The sequence below is a fragment of the Salmo salar genome, chromosome ssa26, assembly GCF_905237065.1.
Source record: "Salmo salar chromosome ssa26, Ssal_v3.1, whole genome shotgun sequence".
Taxonomy (NCBI): domain Eukaryota; kingdom Metazoa; phylum Chordata; class Actinopteri; order Salmoniformes; family Salmonidae; genus Salmo; species Salmo salar.
The window spans coordinates 1,760,884-1,781,529 of record NC_059467.1 but is presented as its reverse complement, the minus strand read 5'-3'; the positions used below and the strand labels follow the sequence as shown (position 1 = coordinate 1,781,529).

Sequence of the window (20,646 nt, the reverse complement as noted above, 5' to 3'; positions counted from 1 at the left end):
GCCGCTGACAACTCGTACATAGGGTCCGACATTTTCGTTTGTGCCTCGGATACCAACACCACCCGCTTGTGGGGGGGGGTCCCAAGACACAAAGGGGGGGAATAGTAGCCCAGACCCATGATGAGCCTCATCGAGACCGGTGGGGGCGGGGTCGAGACTACGTGCAACACCGTACGAGGCCGCCAGAGCATAAAACAATGTCACGACGATTTTTTTTAAAAGTTGTATTTACGTTCGTTCAAACATGTCAAATGTTGTAAAACATCAATCTTTAGGGCCTTTAGAACGTGAAGATTCAGTAATATTTCAACCGGACGGTTCCTGTGTCTTGAAAAACGTTTTGGAACAGAGGATCCTCCCTCGTGAATGCGCACCAATGAAGTGATGTCCTTCCCTGGGTGACCAACTTCCCAGCCTTCTCATTCGGTCTCTGTTCATCGTAGACGCCTCAAAAAACTTTGTAAAGACTGTTGACATCTTGTGGAAGCCTTAGGAAGTGCACAATTATTACTACGTCACTGTGTGTTCAATAGGAAACGACTTGAAGAGAGCCCATGCATCCAGATTTCACACTTCCTGGTAGGATTTCTCTAAGGTTTTTGCTTGCCATATGAGTTCTGTTATACTCACAGACATCATTCAAACAGTTTTAGAAACTTCAGAGTGTTTTCTATCCAAATCTACTAATAATATGCATATCCTAGCTTCTGAGTTTGAGTAGGAGGCAGTTTAATATGGGCACATATTTTTTCCGAAATTGTCAATACTATCCTTAAAAAGCTGTAAGAAGTTATAAACTCCCCTATGAGAACAGTGAGGAGCAGACAGGCCCCTAGACGGGGATAATCTTAGAGCACATCTAAGATATTACTGAGGTGTACCACACTGGTCAGAGAAGTCCAGTGGACTTCCACCTCAAACAAATGGCAAAAATAGTCATGCCTTGCCATGTGTAGGTTCAACTAGTAAAATGCTCTAATCATGTGTTCCGGTAGGATAATATTTCCTAATAAATCGGTAGGATAACTGGTTCCCTTGAGTACCAGTACCAATGCCAGCAACAGTCAGACTAGCTACAATCAGTAAGAAGGTTAGAGACCTAACCAATCAAATTACCCTTGACAACAGCGACATAGGAGTCACTCAGAGTGCAACACGGGGAAGGGAATCTCCAGAGCACTCTTCCAATGGTTAACACACATGCCACTAATAAATAGAACCCTCCATTTAGGAGGAAAGTTATTAGAAGTCATGAACCATGATCACACCGAGTATGACTGGTCCAGTGCTTAGTGAGTACTTCCGTCGTGAGTTAGCTCCTCCGTGGATACATAGCTATGAAATGGACTTCTTCAAACCTATCACCACATACCTATCGCCACTACAATAGTGGAAGACGCAGTGACTTGTAGTAAAACCGCTAACAGACTCCCTCAACACCAATTCTGACTGACCTCCAGGCATTGACCTGAAAATTACCTGATTACGTCAGACTCATTATAAACAAGTTGTAGTATGCCAGGATACTTTGTTTTCTTCCCTTGACATGTGCGCTTGTGTAAGCATAAACGCACATGTACAACAGAACATCCAATTAGGATTTATGCTAGGATCACTTAAGGGTCTGAGCAAAATACCAGCCTTAGTAAAGTTGAACGTTTACTTTGAGGCCTTTGACTCTACAGCCAGAGTACTCACCAGTTTTCTTCCCAGAGGTCCATAGGTCATCCTTGTAGACTGCCCAAAACTGGTGCCTTACAGCTGTAGACTTATCATATAGTTATCAACTTAGGATAGTGCCTAAGCAACACACCAAGTAGGAAAACCCTAGAAATGACGACCGTAACGGCGATCACCAACCAGGACATCCCCTGGCCATTCCTGTGTTACTTTGCAGCTTCCAGGAAACCTACCAGCGTAAACCACTAGAGGGGGACCGCAACGGCGATCACCAACCGGACATCCACTGCCCATACTTGTGGTGGACTGCTACGCTTTCAGAGAACCTACCAAGTTCAACCAACAGAGGGGGGGAGACCGCAACGGCAATCATCAACCGGACATCCACTGCCCATCCTTGTGGTGGACTGCTCCGCTTTCAGAGAATCTACCAAGTTCAACCACCAGAGGGGGACTGCAACGATGATCTACAAACAGGACATCACGTGGTCATTATTTTTATGTTGATTTGTAACTTGCAGGATAATCACAAGATCCAAACCACTGGGGGGGACTGTCATGACGTGGCCCTTTCTGGGTATAGATCATGGCTTCTCACTCTCTCCTACACCCATGTTCTGTTATCTCAGGTCATAAATTCCTGGCGGAGACTCTCTCCCCCTTTTCATGCAGTATGGAGAGAGTTTCACAGTAGAACAAAGGAACTCCTGCCAAATTCTACTACATTCCAGAATTTGAGAATGGAACAATGTCCATATTTTGGAGAATGTGTAAATGGTCGGTGGAAAAGCCAGCTACGACCCGGTCCGTTTTGTTTCATGTTTGTGACCTCATGAAAGACAATACAGCCACATTACCCTAACTCTGTTTATTCAGGTGCCTCCGTTATGAGGTTTGCATCTAATTATTGTATAAAATGAATGAGTAAAAATGAAACTATTTGTGAAATTATGTAATGCGATGTTAAACCTTTAATGTGAGAGAACTGTATTCCCTTTAAAGCCCGCCCCCGTGAGCACAGACATGATCAGGCGTCATAGAACTCCCTTTTCTACTGTTACGAATAAAATCCCCTCCTGAGGAAATCCTCTTTAGACCAAGCATACCTCGGTGTCAGCTGAGGTGGCACGGGTTTGAGTACCAAGACTAAGCAAACCCACAGCGTGAGCTGTGATTGTGAATAGTTATTGAATTCCTAACTCTTAGATACTAACTAGTCTGCAGCTACAAATTATGTAAACCTGGGATGCGGATACCAACAACCGCCGAAACACCTGTCTATGAGAACATTTCTGAATGGAACTCTGAAGTAGCCATTCTAACCACGAAAGACTTTGATCTTCAGAGAGAGAGAGAAAGAGATGCGGATGAACTGACTCTCCAGCAGACGGACCGACAAATCCAACAGATCACGATGACTCCTGGGCGTAAATATATATTGATTGCAATTATTCCCGAATGAGTGAGCGTTCATGTGCAAAGGCTTAGCATTTCAATTAATATAATTATCAACTGTGTGTGTAGTAATCCCTTTTGTCTTTCCCGCTCTCGCTCAGTCCACACCCACTTCCCTTTGTCCATCAAGCCGTCATATGGGCTTAGCCCACTAGGGAATCTTCCCTGTCATTTGTTTGTAACAGATCTACTGTTTGTTTGTTTGTGTATTTCTGTGATTATTTAGTTAGTAAATAAATGATTAAGACAATTGGTGTATGGATGATTCATAGTAAAGGCTGGGTTCGTGCAGATAACCAACAATTTACGACGTTTGGAATGAGACTGACGTGAGGTAAAGGATAATTCATTAATAAGAAGACAAATTGACCAGATATTAAAATATCAGAAGAGTTATATTAGGAAAATTATAACTTTGTAATCTGAAGATTTTCCTTGGTTCCCCGACTTCCTAGTTAATTACAGTTACATGATTAGTTTAATCACGTAATAATAATTACAGAGAATTGATTTGATAAAATAACAGTCTTCAATTTTAATGATGCCAAAGACACGACACAACATTGCAGCTGAAAACAACTGGATTAGCCATTTACCAATTACTCGTATCTATGTGTGTTCGGATTTTTCCGTATGAACACACAGAGCAGATCCTCATCGAGGGAATTAAGCTAAATAAATGCTGGCACCTATTCATGTTGCTGTGGTTGTGATTTCATTATTTCAATGGGATCTCTTGCTTGAGATCTATTAATAACATATCCACTGCTGCTGTGAATTCAAACATTTGTTCCCTTGAGAGGAGACAGACACGTATAAAGCTTTGGTGGAGAGATATCTGTACGCTACAGAGCACAGCGTGCACATTCTATACAAGTTGTGCTGTTGTGCATAATAGCTACAAATTGATTTGTTAGCTAAGTGGGGCCGTCGGCTGGCTATCCAGCTCACATTAAGAAGTGTAATGGCAAATTCACCTTTTGTCAAAATGAAAATAGTGTAGAGAAGATCTACTGCTATATCTCAATGAAAATGGAAAGAACATGTTAGCAAATTGGCCATCCACAGTATTGTAACCCTAGTTTCCTTCCATTCATGTTGTGATGCCCTGTTCCAGTATGAGAGAAGTTGCATCTGAAATTACATTATTGCTATTACCTATCTAGTGCACTAGATAGGGAATAGGGTGTCATTTTGAACACAACCCCACATCAAATCAAATAAAGTGGGACACTCACTGTGTCGAGATGCCAAAGGTAGTGTTAGGGGGGATGCGAGGGGGCACAGGGACATGGGAGCCCCTTCTGGCAAGGGCGGCTTGTCTCCTGTCGTGGGTGGCGCGGTACTGATAATGCTCCTTGGCAGTCACCAGGCCGGACTTCACCCCCTCGCGGTTCAGAGCCACAAAGTCCTTCTCAGGCCTCCTGGAGTGGCCTCTACTGCCACTGGTGGGCAGGGAGTGTGTGTGCCAGTTGGACAAGGCTGGGAGAGTAGGGCACAACACAACGACGGAGAGTGAGTTCAGGGCCTGTATTCACAGTGTCTCCTCTAACATGCAATTACTATTTATTTTTATGTAATATATTATTATTGTTATTATTTGTATTTATTTGTTTACTTCTGTTTTTCTTTCTGTATATAATCAGGTTGACAAAACCAAATAAGAATGATTCACCCCCAATATTTTCCCCATATATAATTCACACAGTTACTTCCCCCAAAGACAAATGTCGAATTTGTTATTAAAGGTCCAATGCAGCCATTTTTATCTCAATATCAAATCATTTCTGGGTAACAATTAAGTACCTTACGGTGATTCTTTTTAATTAAAATGGTAAAAAAGACATTTGATTTCTCAAGCAAGAATTTTGCTAGGACTCTCTGGGAGTGGTCTGAGTAGTGGGTAAAACTGAAAATTATTGGCAGAGACGTTTAGAGTTCTGGTCTATTAACCAATTTTTACCACAAAGTCCATCCCACCAAAACAAGCTGAAATGTCAGGGAGTCTTTTCGAACAGCACTTACACTAAAAGGGCATTATTATCATTCTCACAATTTTACAGTATTTTTTTTCAACCTCATAGTTTGGAAATATACAGTGCATTCAGAAAGTATTCACACCCCTTGACTTTTTCCACATTGTTACGTTGGCCTTATTCCAAAAAAATATATAATCATTTAATCTAATTTATCTACACACAATACCCCATAATGACAAAGCAAAAACAGGTTTTTAGAAATGTTAGCAAATTTATTAAAAATAAAAAACTGATATCACATTTAGAATAAGGCCATAACGTAACACACACACAGTCTTATCAACTTATCCAAGACAAATTCCCTACAGATGTCTTTGAAATGGAAATCAAATTGAACTATTTTACAGGTACAAAGCATGCCCAGCTAGCACATAACATTCTGAGAACCATATATTTCTTGGAGCTTGGTCAGGGTGTAGTTGTCCTATGGTAATTTTGCATAAAACCTTCCCACAACTTTCTGGGAATAGTGCAGGATACTGGCTTGGCTTTGGAACATTCTCAGCACATTCAAGGAACTTCACAAAAAAAAAAAATGTTCTTCCTATTTCATAACTTTAACAGAAAGTTTCCTAAAAGTTCAAACATGGGTACATTTACATTTTGGTAATGTTCTAAGAATGTTCTCCAACTGGTTTGACATTGGGAATGTTCTCAAATAGTTTAGAGAGCATTAAGAAACAAAGTTCTTCTGTGGGAATTTCAGTACTTCAGCATAACGTTTCTTACAGGTTTCCTCATGGTTATATTTAAAGTCATGTTCCCAAATTGTTTTGCGAACATTAAGACAAAACTATCTCTATCCTCTATCTTGTTAAGTGTGTTCAGCGATGTTGTCCATACATACAATTTGCCACACCTGATCTTAATGAGTGCTTGTTTCTTTTGAAATGGGCTGTTTGAATAGACTAAAATGAACAGCTTTGTGTGTGTAAAAAAAACATGACATGCTAGCTGGAGCTGGTATGTATGGATACTGGTGTCACAGGGGACTAATTCCATGGATAGAGAACAGATAATCATAGGTTTTTATCTCACTGATGCTGTGTCACAATAACAAATAAATGTGTTTGCATGATTAATGCCTAAGGAAATCAATTTTCATGTGTCCTATCTGTGCATGGAGTTCCAAAAATTTGACCCAAAATAAGCAAGCAGTGAAATGAAAATACTTATTTAAAACCTCACAGGAAAACTTTAAAGGAACCAGAGTAAAACTTTCTCAGAACCTCCCTGCAACTTAAAAATAAACGTTCCCAGAACAGGCGATATTTTCATTTCTGTTCTCAGAACGTTGGCTTCGATCCCACAACCAATGGAAATCCAAAAACATATGTTCCCACAACTTTATAGGAACCAAATGTGCTAGCTGGGCGGCGTCTACACGGCTACAACTATGCAAAGATAGATCAATCGCTCACGTACAGTAGATAGTCTTTCCTGAAATATTTATAGCTGTGTAAAGAGTTGGAACAAGGCTGTTCTCTGTGAAGCAGCTCATTGCAACACCAATTTCCATCAGAGGGGTTTTGATTAGTTGCGAGACGGTGACATCTCCATATGGCGCTTGACTCCCTCTCTCAGTCATCTCTGTCTCGGTGACAATATGGAGGTGTGTTCCCCAGGTGTCGTTACCACCGTCGCTGACAGTGAGCCTTTGTTATACTTGTCACAATTATTGAAATTCACACATTTTTTAAGCCATTTTTAAAAGAGCGCTCTCTGTCTAGTGGGTAGTGACAGATCTAAAGGGGGGGGGGTTCATTTGAGAGAGTTGAGTGTTTAAACACTTAGAGCGGCTCACAATTGACAGTCGAGCTCAATCGGGAGACGTTTCCACTGGGTGTGAGTGGCGAGGGCCTGGAGGGGGGTTCAAGGGCTGGTTTGGTGGGGGTTCAGGAGAGAGTTTGACATTCCCCGGCGTCTGTCCGCTGACGGAAGAGCATCATTATCATTCTCCAGCTGGAGGAGGAGGACATGCACAGTTTAGCTGGTGAGAAGAGGAAGAGTGACAGGGTGGGCCAGCTGCCTGAGGGGACGCTTTCTCAGCCAAACACACTGTGACATCAGGGCTGACGGTAATGGGGACACATGGGTTGTATCCCAAATGGCACCCTATTCCCTAAGTAATGAAATAGTTGGCCATATGACACTGCCATGACCGTCACAATCCAGCCCTCTCCAGTGCAGCCAGCGTGTGTGTGTGACAGATACACCTCTAAATAATATCCAAGATCGTTTTTACCATGTGCTGTGGAGTTTATTTTATTTTATTGTGTGCTGTGGAGGGGTTCCACACACCTATCAATGCTAAGTCTGGGGTTAAAGAAAATAATGGACCACAAGGGATGCAAAGGAGGAATCATAATAATAGTAATGATTTTATGTCACCCCCAATGTGTAGACTAACACCCAATTGAGTGATGCAGGATGGCCACTTTGCACACCCCCTACCTTCTGAGACTCCTCCGTCCTGGATGGTCGCAACAGTTCCGTACACAAAGTCAGGTCCAAGACATGTCAACCCTTTAGACTTGGTCTTCCCAAGCGCTGGCTGTAGGTAACAGACAGAAAAACAGGACAGTATTCACCTTAAAGCTAGAATCCTTGGTTGCTACATTAATTTTTGGACTGATAAATTAATGGTATATATCAATGAATTATTGAAGAATATAACTTATAAATGTCTCATGAGTTTAGTACATCTGCTGTACCCCATCAGAACCCAAAATATATGCTGGTTTTACTCCAGTTTGTAAACAATGTAAATGAAAAACACTGTATAGCCTCAAAATATAGAATTGGGAATTAGAATAGAATCTCTATGGTTAAAACTCCATTTCGATACCATGGATGGTTAGTCCATCCATAGCTCTGTCTATGAATGTGAGAGTGGTGACATTTCCACTCATTTTGCTATAAGGCTGAGAGAAAATGTTGGTCTTTTAAAGCTAATTCCCTACAATTCTACACATATTGCCATGGGGCCGAGAGAAAAATGTGCAGTTTGATAGCTAATCATTTTACATTTACATTTGAGTAATTTAGCAGACGCTCTTATCCAGATCAACTTACAGTTAGTACATTCATCTTAAGATAGCTAGGTGGGACAACCACATATCACAGGCATAGAAGGTACATTGTTCCTCAATAAAGTAGCTACAGTATCAGTAGAGTCAGAGCTAGGAGGGGGGGGGGTCCACCATTGGGGTGCCAGGATAGAGAAGAGCTTGCACTGGGCTGAGCGGGAGTTGCCCTCCTGTAGAGGTGGGAAGGCCAAGAGACCAGAGGTAGCAGAACGGGTTGGGGCATAGGGTTTGAGCATAGACTGAAGGTAGTGAGGGGCAGTTCCTCTTGCTGCTCCGTAGACATGGTGTTGTAGTGGATGTAAGCTTCGACTGGAAGTCAGTGGAGTGTGCGGAGGTACGGGGTGAAATGAGAGAACTTGGGAAGGTGGAAAACCAGGCGGGCTGCAGCGTTCTGGATAAGTTTCAGGTGTTTGATGGCACAAGCGGGAAGCCCAGTCAACAGCGAGTTGCAGTAGTCCAGATGGGAAAGGACAAGTGCCTGAATTAGGACCTGCGCCGCTTCCTGTGTGAGGTAGGGTCGTACTCTACGGATGTTGTAGAGCACAAAACTGCAGTCACTGGTTTTATGTTTGCAGAGAACGACAGGGTGTTGTCCAGGGTCACGCCAAGGTTCTTTGCACTCTGGGAGGGCGACACTGTGGAGTTGTCAACCGTGATTGAGCGGGCAGGCCTTCCCCAGGAGGAAGAACAGCTCCGTCTTGTCAAGTTTAAGCTTGAGGTGGTGGGCCGACATCCAAGTTGAGATATCTGCCGGGGGATGCAGAGACGCATGTCGCCACCTGGGTGTCAGAAGGGGGGGAAGGAGAAAAGTAGTTGAGTGTCATCCGCATAGCAATGATAGGAGAGACCATGTGAGGATATGACGAAGCCGAATGACTTATAGAGAGAAGAGGAGAAGGCCTAGAACCGAGTCCTGGGGGACACCAGTAGTGAGAGTACGTGGTGCACACACAGATCCTCTCCATGTCACCTGGTAGGAGCGGTCTGCCAGGTAGGATGCAATCCAAGAGTGTGCAGAGCCTGTGACGCCCAGCCCTGAGAGGGTGGAGAGGAGGATTTGAGGATTCACGGTGTTGAAGGCAGCAGATAGATCTAGGAGGATGAGAACAGAGGAGAAAGAGTCAGCTTTGGCAGTGCGGAGAGCCTTTGTGCCTATTCTACACATTTTGCCATGATGCTGAAAGAACATTTCGCAGTTTTTCAGCTAATTTACTGGAATTCAAAACGTTTTTGCCATGGCTTATGACGTGTTCATTTGCTATCTTGGGGGGGGGGGCAAACAGATCTGGGACCAGGCTACAACAGTATAAGCCAGCTTCGGAATCCACAATTTCTTCCTCACCAGGCCTATTTTTGAAGAGCTTCTAGATGCAGAAGATTCCCTAAGCTGTCAGAAACGAACATGGAAAGCTTGAGGACCTTGATGTCACCGTTGAAACCATTCAAAAAAAAATTGAATTTCAAAAAAAATCTATGCCAAAGTCGCAAGAGGAACAGCACTTGGGAGCACATTTGAAAATTGTAACTCCCGGACAAGAACGTCAGACTTGTGTGGAAGTGATCAATTGTCAGCTACTTTATCAGTAAGTCTTTAGAGACGTTAATAGGTGGAAAGACACTACCTGTATAAATTACTGTTAATTATCCCAGGTACTTAAAAGGCACTAATTTCCATAAAATATTCCAAACAAGATCAAAATTATTTTTGGAAAGACATTGATTGTCATATGGTACAAACATTTAACCAACCCTTTTAAATGGAGAGTTTTGTTTCAAAAGAGCGAGTGTTTTAGTAGCGGCAGTAAGATACAATGGTGGTCGAGTGGTTCTTTGTCTCTTACTGGCTTCTGTAGCCTACACAGAGAGGTGAAATGTTTAGAACGGTGCAGATGGAAATGTAATGCATAGAGCACCTGACTTGATCCCCGTATTCTATTACATGGCAGACAAATCGGGTTTGTTCTACATAATGCATTTCTATAGCGTGTTCTGTAGCGTTGGACCCCCCTGTTAACTGGTGTTGGACCCCCCCTGTCCCAAATGGCACCCTATTCCATCTATAAAGTAGTGCACCAAATAGGGAATAGGGGGCCAGTTGGGACACAACCCAGGATTGAAGGGTGATTAAGAGAAACGGGGCTGAATGAAGCAGCTCCTCTTCTCCAGTATTGAGGTGCGGCTTCATACCACCTGTCTGCCATCTCTATACTGTAGCTCTGAGAGAATCTCCAAGGCTGTGGAAGTCAGGGGTGCGGGGAACGAGCAATAGGTGATGTCGTACTGCGCTTTGGTCGTCTTGTTTCAAAGTTCTCCTTTCAAGTTCTTGCTTTTAAGTTAAGTTCTCATCATCTCTCCACGAAGACGGGAAGTAAAAATCCAAACCCCAGCTAGGGTGATGAGAGAAGGGTGCGAGGGATTGCTACTCCACATTACCTGAACATATTGAAGTGTATGACATGTACCTATGATCTGCAGGCTCTTCACTGAGTGACAGAAACAGAGGTTCTGAGCACGCGTCAGTCACACATATGAACACATACGAAAGCTTCCCCCCTCATGTTGTCTTGTGTGATTTGTAGGCAGATAAAAACATCCTTTGGTTATAGCGAATACCTTGTGCCAGTAACGGAAACACACAGATACAATATGGCATCGCTAGCTTGAAGCCTGGCTTTCAGCTATGACATGACTCAAAACATAAGTCTCATTTAGAATACAATGGAAACACTTTTACCAGATAGTTAATCACAGCATAACCATTGTGAAAATTACCTCACGTTTAAAGCCTGCCTGAGCATCTATGTATGAAATGTGGATTACACCACCATGGTTCGTCCCAAATGGCACCCTATTTATTTTTTTAATCATTTTTTTATTTAACCTATATTTAAACTAGGCAAGTCAGTTATTTACAAAGATGGCCTAAGAACAGTGGGTTAACTGCCTTGTTCAGGGGCAGAACCATGTCAGCTCGGGGATTCGATTTAGCAACCTTTCGGTTACTGGCCCAATGCTCTAACCACTAGGCTATCTGCCGCCCCAAACCCTATTTAAACCCCTATACCCTATTTAAACCCCTATATTTAATACACTACTTTTGACTAGGGTCCATAGGGCTTTGGTCAAAAGTAGTGCACAATATAAGGAATAGGGTGCCATTAGGGAAGCACATCATATCTCCGAGGAAATAACCAGATGTGACAAGTGAGAAGCTGTTTGCAAGCTTTATGAGTGAATGACAACCTGAAAACCTTCAAACAACAAAGTCAGTGAAGATCTCATTTAGGGCTGTTACGGTGACTATATTACCACCACACCGGCAGTCACCATATTACCGACAGTCACCATATTACCGCCACACTGGCAGTCACGAGTCAAATTGCACGTGACCGTTAAGTAACGGTAATTTGATTTCACCAAGCTCTGATGCTGCTGATTAGTAGTTTACCAAACGTGCTAACTGCCTGGTACTCAGCACTCCATTGTCTCTCTTACCACTCAGACATCAATACAAATGTAATCGAAAATCTAATCAAACACTTCATGAGAGCCCATGAGCTCATGTTGAGCAACATTCCTATAGGCTATGCAATTGTGTGAGAAAACAGAGTGATGACCTCTATTGAAAAGAGGAGGGTCCCATCAGCTTACTATAGCCTAGGCCTACTATATTTATGTCTAAACCTTCCTAATATTAAGCACATTGCCTCTCTTTACAACAGGATGGCATGAAAATGAACCATGGGAATAGTGTCCTCCATTCAGACATGTATTTGTCCCCCCTGTTTTTCCACATGATTTATTTTACATTTTTAAATTGAACAATTATTTAAACTAGGCAAGTCAGTTAAGAACACATTCTTATTTACAATGACGGTTTACCTGGATGACGCTGGGCCAATTGTGCGCTTCCCTATGCATGATAATAGTCCATTCTAAATCAAAACAAATTTCACACATACAGGACCAGTCAAAAGCTTGGACACACCTACTCATTCCAGGGTTTTACTTTTTTCTTTTTGTTGTTGACTATTTTCTACATTGTAGAATAATAGTGAAGACATCAAAACTATGAAATAACACATATGGCATGATGTAGTAACCAAAAAAGTGCTAAACAAATCAAAACATATTTTAGATTTGAGATTCTTCAAAGTAGCCACCCTTTAACTTCATGACAGCTTTGCACAATCTTGGCATTCTCTTATTTAGTATATGTAAAGCCAAGATTAAATCAAGAATAGTCTGATGGGTGACTATATAGGTCTCTTATATTAGATGTGTCCAGTCTTCTATTTTTCCACTTTTAAAGAATATGTGCATGTATGTTTGTGTAGTCTGAGAGAAGGAATCAGATATGGCCATGGTTTGTAACACTTCTGCTGCTTCATAGTGTAATGGCTAGGTTGGGTAAGCCACGACCTTCCAAATGTCTTAAAGAATATCACCTGTGAATGATATATTTACCACCGGGAAATTCGAGGCATTATCAAGTGCTTGTCAAATGGTGAATGAGAGACTAATCAAGTGTGTACAGCCTGTTCAAAAAAACACAAAGCAGAGCTCATGCTTTTTATGCAACTTTTTTCAAACCATCATTAGAGTCACATCATGCAGCCTTAGAATGTATTAAAAATCTAAACATATAGCCCAATGTTGGTATCTGTCAGGTATGCGTAAGTGGCTGCAAGGGAGTCAGGCGCAGGAGGGCAGGTATTTGGTAGCACACGGAGCCTTTTATTCAGGCTAATCAAAAGCACACGGCACAATGAACACGAAATACAAAACGGGTATACATAACCCAGCACAACCAGACTAACGTGCACATACATCAACCCAGATAAACAATACCACAAAAAGACATGGGGGAAACAGAGGGTTAAATACACAACACATAATGAGGGACAATGAGAACCAGGTGTGTGGAAAAACGAGACAAAACAAATGTCTCCTTCCGGAGACACCTGAAACCCCACCTCTTTAAGGAATACCTGGGATAGGATAAAGTAATCCCCCCCCCCAAAAAAAGATATAGATGTACTATTGTAAAGTGGTTGTTCCACTGGATATCATAAGGTGAATGAACCAATTTGTAAGTTGCTCTGGATAAGAGCGTCTGCTAAATGACGTAAATGTAAATGTAATGTAAAATGAAAAAGAAAAATGGATCGGCGATGGCTAGAAGGCCGGTGACGTCGACCGCCGAACACCGCCCGAAGAAGGAGAGGCACCGACTTCGGTAGAAGTCGTGACAGTATCACAACTAAAGTGGCCAAATAACTTCTTAAAATTAAGCACATTAATCCACTTTACAACAGGTGTAGAGTCTAACTGGCATATATATACAGTGCGTGAGTTTCAAGTTTGGGGAAGATCATTTTCACCATAAAAATGCACCTTTGTAATAAAAGCATTACATGCATAATTGCATTTGCAGTTACTTTTGAGAATGGTGTTTTCCTGCTATTGGAACATTCATGCATATAGCCTACTGCAGTGCCATTGCTGCGTTATAATGTGAAGAAATAGCCCAACAGTTTATCAGCATTTTAAGCTAAACGTTCTGATCTGTTGCATCAGCGTCATTACTTTAAAAAAGTTTTTTGATGCTAGTGGTTGTATTAATTTGGGATCTATCACATCCCACAACTATCCCAGACTATGTTTGGAATATTATTTTTTTGCACAGAATAGGTCACCTTTTGCACCATGGGGGATAGTAGATTGATATTGGCTAGTGCTTTTGCTGTTCGTTAGAACTACTCATCTTGTTGGCTGACGAAAATTAAATGTGGAGAGTTCTTCCAATATCTTCAATATGGCCCCTCGGAATTGGATAAGGACTCACGCAGTTGCGTCCCCGATGTGTCTGCCTTCACTTGTAGCCTGTGAGAAAGACCCAATCACGTGACGGAGAGCCATGTGAGTGAGAGGTGCTTCGGAGCACCCAGCCAGGAGAAGGGAATTGTAATTATTATATTCAGCCCAAGGGTACAACGGCTACTAGCAGCAAAAGGCATGGATTTTTTTAAAGGGGCATTATGGCCACATGTTAAATTGCAATGTCCGTACTGTGAGACGCCTAAGACAGGGCTACAGGGAGACAGGACGGACAGCTGATCATCCTTGCAGTGGCAGACCACGTGTAACAACACCTGCATAGGATCGGTACATCTGAACATCACACCTGTGGGACAGGTACAGGATGGCAACAACAACTGCCCAAGTTACACCAGGAATGCACCATCCCTACATCAGTGCTCAGACTGTCCGCAATATGCTGAGAGAGGCTGGACTGAGGGCTTGTAGGCCTGTTGTGAGGCAGGTCCTCACCAGACATCACCGGCAACAACGTCGCCTATGGGCACAAACCCACTGTCGCTGGAACAGACAGGACTGGCAAAAAGTGCTCTTCACTGACGAGTCGCGGTTTTGTCTCACCAGGGGTGATGGTCGGATTCGCGTTTATCGTCGAAGGAATGAGCGTTACACCGAGACCTGTACTCTTGAGCGGGATTGATTTGGAGGTGGAGGGTCCGTCATGGTCTGGGGCGGTGTGTCACAGCATCATCGGACTGAGTTTGTTTTCATTGTAGGCAATCTCAACGCTGTGCGTTACAGGGAAGACACCCTCCTCCCTCATGTGGTACCCTTCCTGCAGGCTCATACTGACATGACCCTCCAGCATGACAATGCCACCAGCCATACTGCTCGTTCTGTGCATGATTTCCTGTAAGACAGGAATGTCAGTGTTCTGCCATGGCCAGCGAAGAGCCCGGATCTAAATCCCATTGAGCACATCTGGGACCTGTTGGATCGGAGGGTGAGGGCTAGGGCCATTACCCCCCAGAAATGTCCGGCAACATGCAGGTGCCTTAGTGGAAGAGTGGGGTAACATCGTACAGCAAGAACGGGCAAATCTGGTGCAGTCCATGAGGAGGAGATGCACTGCAGTACTTAATGCAGCTGGTGGCCACACCAGATACTGACTGTTACTTTTGATTTTGACCCCCCCCCCCTTTGTTCAGGGACACATTATTCCATTTCTGTTAGTCACATGTCTGTGGAACTTATTCAGTTAATCTCAGTTGATGAATCTTGTTATGTTCATACAAATATTTACACACCTGTTTGGGATAGGGGGCAGTATTTTCACGGACGGATAAAAAAACGTATCCGATTTAATCTGGTTATTACTCCTGCCCAGAAACTAGAATATGCATATAATTAGTAGATTTGGATAGAAAACACCCTAAAGTTTCGAAAACTGTTTGAATGGTGTCTGTGAGTATAACAGAACTCATATGGCAGGCCAAAACCTGAGAAGATTCTATATGGGAAGTGCCCTGTCTGACCATTTCTTGGCCTTCTGTAGCCTCTTTATTGAAAATACAGGATCTCTACTGTAACGTGACATTTTCTAAGGCTTTCATTGGCTCTCAGAAGGCGCCAGAACGTGGAATGATAACTCTGCAGTCTCTGGGCGAAAAACAGTAGGGGTTTTGGAGAGTGGTACTTCTGAGAACAATGGCACTGGCGCGCGCGTGCATGTGACGACTCCATTTTCTCCTTTCAGTGTTTGAACGGATACAACATCTCCCGGTTGGAACATTATCAACACAGTTCATATTTATATCAAAAACCAGCTTTTTACATTACCATGTTTTGTTCAGAACTAGCATACACACTGAAAACTTCCGGTGAATTTACTAAATTACTCATGATAAACGTTGACAAAATACATAAATTATTTTAAGAATTATAGATACAGAACTCCTTTATGCAATCGCTATGTCCGATTTTAAAATAGCTTTTCGGCGAAAGCACATTTTGCAATATTCTGAGTACATAGCTCGGCCATCACGGCTAGCTATTTTGACATCCGCCAACTTCGGGGTCACCTAAACTCAGAATTACTATTAGAAAAATTGGATTACCTTTGCTGTTCTTCATCAGAATGCACTCCCAGGACTTCTACTTCAACAACAAATGTTGTTTTGGTTCCAAATAATCCATAGTTATATCGAAACACCTCCGTTTTGTTTGTGCGTTCAGGTCAGTATCCGAAGGGTAATGCGCGAGCGCATTTCGTGACCAAAAAATTCAAAATATTCCATTACCGTACTTAGAAGCATGTCAAACGCTGTTTAAAATATGTTTTTTGCTATTTTTCTCGTAAAATAGCGATAATATTCCAACCGGGCAACGTTGTATTCATTCAAAGACTGATAGAAAAACATGGCGAGTTCTCGTGACCACGCATCTCCAGTCTCACAGTCCCCAGGCTGACCACTTACAAACTCTGCTCCTATACTTTGCCCAGAGACAGCAGACACCCCATTCCACCTTCTGGCGGCTTTAGAGAGCCAATGGAAGCCTTAGAAAGTGTCACGTTACAGCACAGATGCTGTAATGTCGATAGAGATGCAACAGAAGGACAACAAATTGTCAGACAGGGCACTTCCGGTATGGAATCTTCTCAGGTTTTGGCCTGCCATATGAGTTATGTTATACTCACAGACACCATTCAAACAGTTTTAGAAACTTTAGAGTGTTTTCTATCCAAATCTACTAATTATATGCATATTCTAGGAGTAGTAACCAGATTAAATCGGGTACGTTTTTTTATCCGGCCGTGAAAATACTGCCCCCTATCCCAAAGAAGTTAAGGTCCTGGAGTGGCCTAGCCAGTCTCCAGACCTTAATCCCATAGAAAATCTGTGGAGGGAGCTGAAGGTTCGAGTTGCCAAACGTCAGCCTCGAAACCTTAATGATTTGGAGAAGATCTGCAAAGAGGAGTGGGACAAAATCCCTCCTGAGATGTTTGCAAACCTGGTGGCCAACTACAAGAAACGTCTGACCTCTGTGATTGCCAACAAGGGTTTTGCCACCAAGTACTAAGTCATGTTTTGCAGAGGGGTCAAATACTTATTTCCCTCATTAAAATGCAAATCAATTTATAACATTTATTCTGTCTCTCACTGTTCAAATAAACCTACCATTAAAATTATAGACTGATCATTTCTTTGTCAGTGGGCAAACGTACAAAATCATCAGGGGATCAAATACTTTTTCCCCCTCACTGTAAGTCCTATGGTGGAAAAAATGACGAACTCTGTTATGCACATGCGCTGTATGAGCCTCTCATGTAAGAAGAAGCTCGTGTTTTTCCTCTCTTGTTTTTGAGTAACTTAGTCACGCAGCCAAAGACAAAGGGCCGTCTGAGAGTGACCAGTTTTTGGTCCATTTTGTTCTTTTCGTATCTTTCAAGGGCACAGCTGTGTGGAGATATGAAGAGAACATAGGCGTGCCTGAGCAGCAGCGACAATTCTGTTAGCAGAAAGGAGAAACAAAACTGCCGATAACACTTGTTTGTACATTAGGTTCCCATCATGATCTCACACACATGCTAAACTGCCACGTAGACAAAGGTTATAAAAGCTGAGACCCAGCTCTTGTTCTTTGGGCTCTTAACTTTGCACCTTTTGAGTGATTGTTAACCAGCTCCAGATTTGCAAATCTTATACTAAAAAGTTTTTGTTTTAAGAATCTATAGTCTCTTCTTTTCTGGTTAGAATTTCCATGACAATTCTTGGCGACGAGGATGGGATGGCTACCTCCGCTTGCTGATTGTTCCCGGGGACACCAAGGTTAACTGTGCACAGGGGCTACGTTAGACAGGGCTCAGGGAGCCAACACTCTGCCTGATTGGCGCAGAAGAGACCCGCCTCGGACCCCCCAGGGAGCGTCAGTGGGTGGATTTCACTGTGTGTGAGTTTCACAGTGTGTGAGTTTTCACTGTGTGTGAAAAAGAACTTGTCTTAGTGACAAGGAGGGCTCAACTCTGTGTGGAGAAAACCCTGTTTAATAACAGAGGTATTCCTGGGTAAATGCACATTATTTGACAAAGTACTCATTTAATATTAATTGATATGCCATGGTTTGCAATCGTCAGATGTAAATGCATGAGCTATGTGATTCCAGGACAGGGTCCTGAGATAGAAGTAAGAAAATATTCCTGTAGGTTAGCACATTCTTTTAGAAGGCCGTAATTTGACCAATGGAGCCGTAGGAGAATTGGATATACTTGGGAAATAATTGGTTACGTGCATAAAACACATACAACATTTTGTATAGGGGAAATACCATATTCTAAATTACATAACGAAATAAAAAACATATTTTGATGCGAACCCATGATCAATTTATTTTTCACCTAACCCATAATTACTTTTAAGAAAGTAAGACGTTCCTAACTAAATATTGGAGTTTCACAATGGGAGTCAAAAGCAATAAGGGAGAACCCTTTCCGCCTGACCTGCTGACCAGACCGGTGAAGGTAATGGTGGATAAGTGGGGCAGGGACATTCTGGAACAGACGATGCAAAATGCATGTCTAGAGAGAAACATTGGGTGAATGGGGGGGGTGAAACGGCTTACGTCGCACCTGAGAACACACAGACCCGGCTGAGCCCTGAGTCTGGAGGCAGTGCGGGGGATTACTCCAGTTAATACTTCATTGGTAGAAAGAGGAGCAATTGTGCCTTGTCCAGACTCTCCCTGCAACACTCCCATTCTTCATGTCCGGAAAGTCTCGGGTGATTGGCGTTTGGTTTAAGATCTTAGACCAGTTAACGATGTAGTTCACGCAAGAGCTACTGTTATGCCAAACCCTGTTACAGCACAATCTGCCGTGCTGGTGTCGGCTAAAAGGTGTTCAGATGTTGATTTGGCTAATGCTTTCTTTAGCATTCCTGTCGCTCCAGAATCACAGTTCTGGTTCGTGTTTACATTTTTAAACAAGCGTTGGACTTGGACCGTTTGCCCATAAGGTTACACAGAATCAGAACGCCTGCGGTGTTTTCTACCACTTTGGCGCAAAATGTTTGTACCCCCTGCTGGGAGTATGTTAATACAGTATGTCGGCGACCTGTTACTCTGTTCTGAAACCCTACAAGCATGCGAAGTCGACACCAGAGCTCTGTTAGTGTTCCTTGCAGAAAATGGCCACAACGTTTCTAAGAAAAAAGCTGCAGCTTGTGACTCAATCCATTAAGTGTCTATGACCTGATATTACACCAAATGGTAGGAAATTGGGTCTAGAGCGTGTGGCTGTAATTCTATCTGTACCACTGCCAGTTACAAAACAACATATGTTGACACTCACAGGAATGGCAGGCTATTGTAGAGCCTGGCTACCTGACTATGCTGAGGTTGTAGAGCGTCTCTCTGACCACAAAATGGCAATGAATGACAAGATACAGTGGACTCCATGGGGACTTTAGTGGCTTATGCAGTAACTATGGCTGTCACCACCCTAGAGAGTCAGCCCAAGCTGCATAATTGTTTTTCCTATCTAGAGCATGCATTTTGTCTAAGGATAAAACTGTTCAGATTTATACTGACAGCAGGTATGCATTTTGGGTTGTGCATGACTTTGGTACAATCTGGAAGCAGCGTGGATTCCTCACCTCATCTTGGAAGATAATTTCACATTCCAAATTGGTTGAAAACTTGTTGGAGGCTATTTTGTTGCACTTCCTATCTTTGTTAAAAATATAATTTCTCTACAGGATGTTTCTGATCTGCAATCAGGTCCAGGGCCTGGGGAAGTGAAACAATGTGTCAAAAGGGAGGAGTAATGGAGTGAGAAATGAGTTTACTGATCTTTGGAATTGAATTCAAGTGAATCAAATTGAATTTTAAATAGGCCTAGAATTACTTAACTGATTGATCTGAAAGTTGACTGCTGTTAAGAAATGTAGATACAGTTAACCTGTTAGGGCTAGGGGGCAGTATTGACACGGCCGGATAAAAAACGTACCCGATTTAATCTGGTTACTACTCCTGCCCAGTAACTAGAATATGCATATAATTATTGGCTTTGGATAGAAAACACCCTAAAGTTTCTAAAACTGTTTGAATGGTGTCTGTGAGTATAACAGAACTCAAATGGCAGGCCAAAACCTGAGAAGATTCCATGCAGGAAGTGGCCTGTCTGAGAAGTTGTGTTTCATCTTGGCTCTTTTTATTGAAGACTGAGGATCTTTGCTCTAACGTGACCCTTCCTACGGCTCCCATAGGCTCTCAGAGCCCGGGAAAAAGCTGAACGATATCGAGGCAGCCTCTGGCTGAAACACATTATCGCTTTTGGCAAGTGGCCGATCAGAGTACTATGGGCTTAGGCGCGTGCCCGAGTCGACCGAATGCTTTATTTTCTTTCGTCTGTTTACCTAAACGCAGATTCCCGGTCGGAATATTATCGATTTTTTATGAGAAAAATGGCATAAAAATTGGTTTTAAACGGCGGTTGACATGCTACAAAGTACGGTAATGGAATATTTAGAATTTTTTTGTCACGAATTGTGCCATGCTCGTCACCC

At 42.6% G+C, this 20,646-nt stretch overlaps 1 protein-coding gene across 1 annotated transcript in view; it reads right to left on the bottom strand.

Moving 5' to 3' along the window:
- The window catches only part of cfap77 (cilia and flagella associated protein 77), a 128,862-nt gene that overhangs the window by 19,676 nt on the left and 88,540 nt on the right, over nucleotides 1-20,646 (bottom strand). Inside the window, exons 4-6 of the mRNA XM_045709103.1 lie at nucleotides 9,234-9,373; nucleotides 7,629-7,728; nucleotides 4,374-4,617 (exon numbers count right to left, since the gene is read on the bottom strand). Coding sequence (XP_045565059.1) covers nucleotides 4,374-4,617; nucleotides 7,629-7,728; nucleotides 9,234-9,373 — 484 coding nt within the window. The remainder of the gene's footprint in view (nucleotides 1-4,373; nucleotides 4,618-7,628; nucleotides 7,729-9,233; nucleotides 9,374-20,646) is intronic.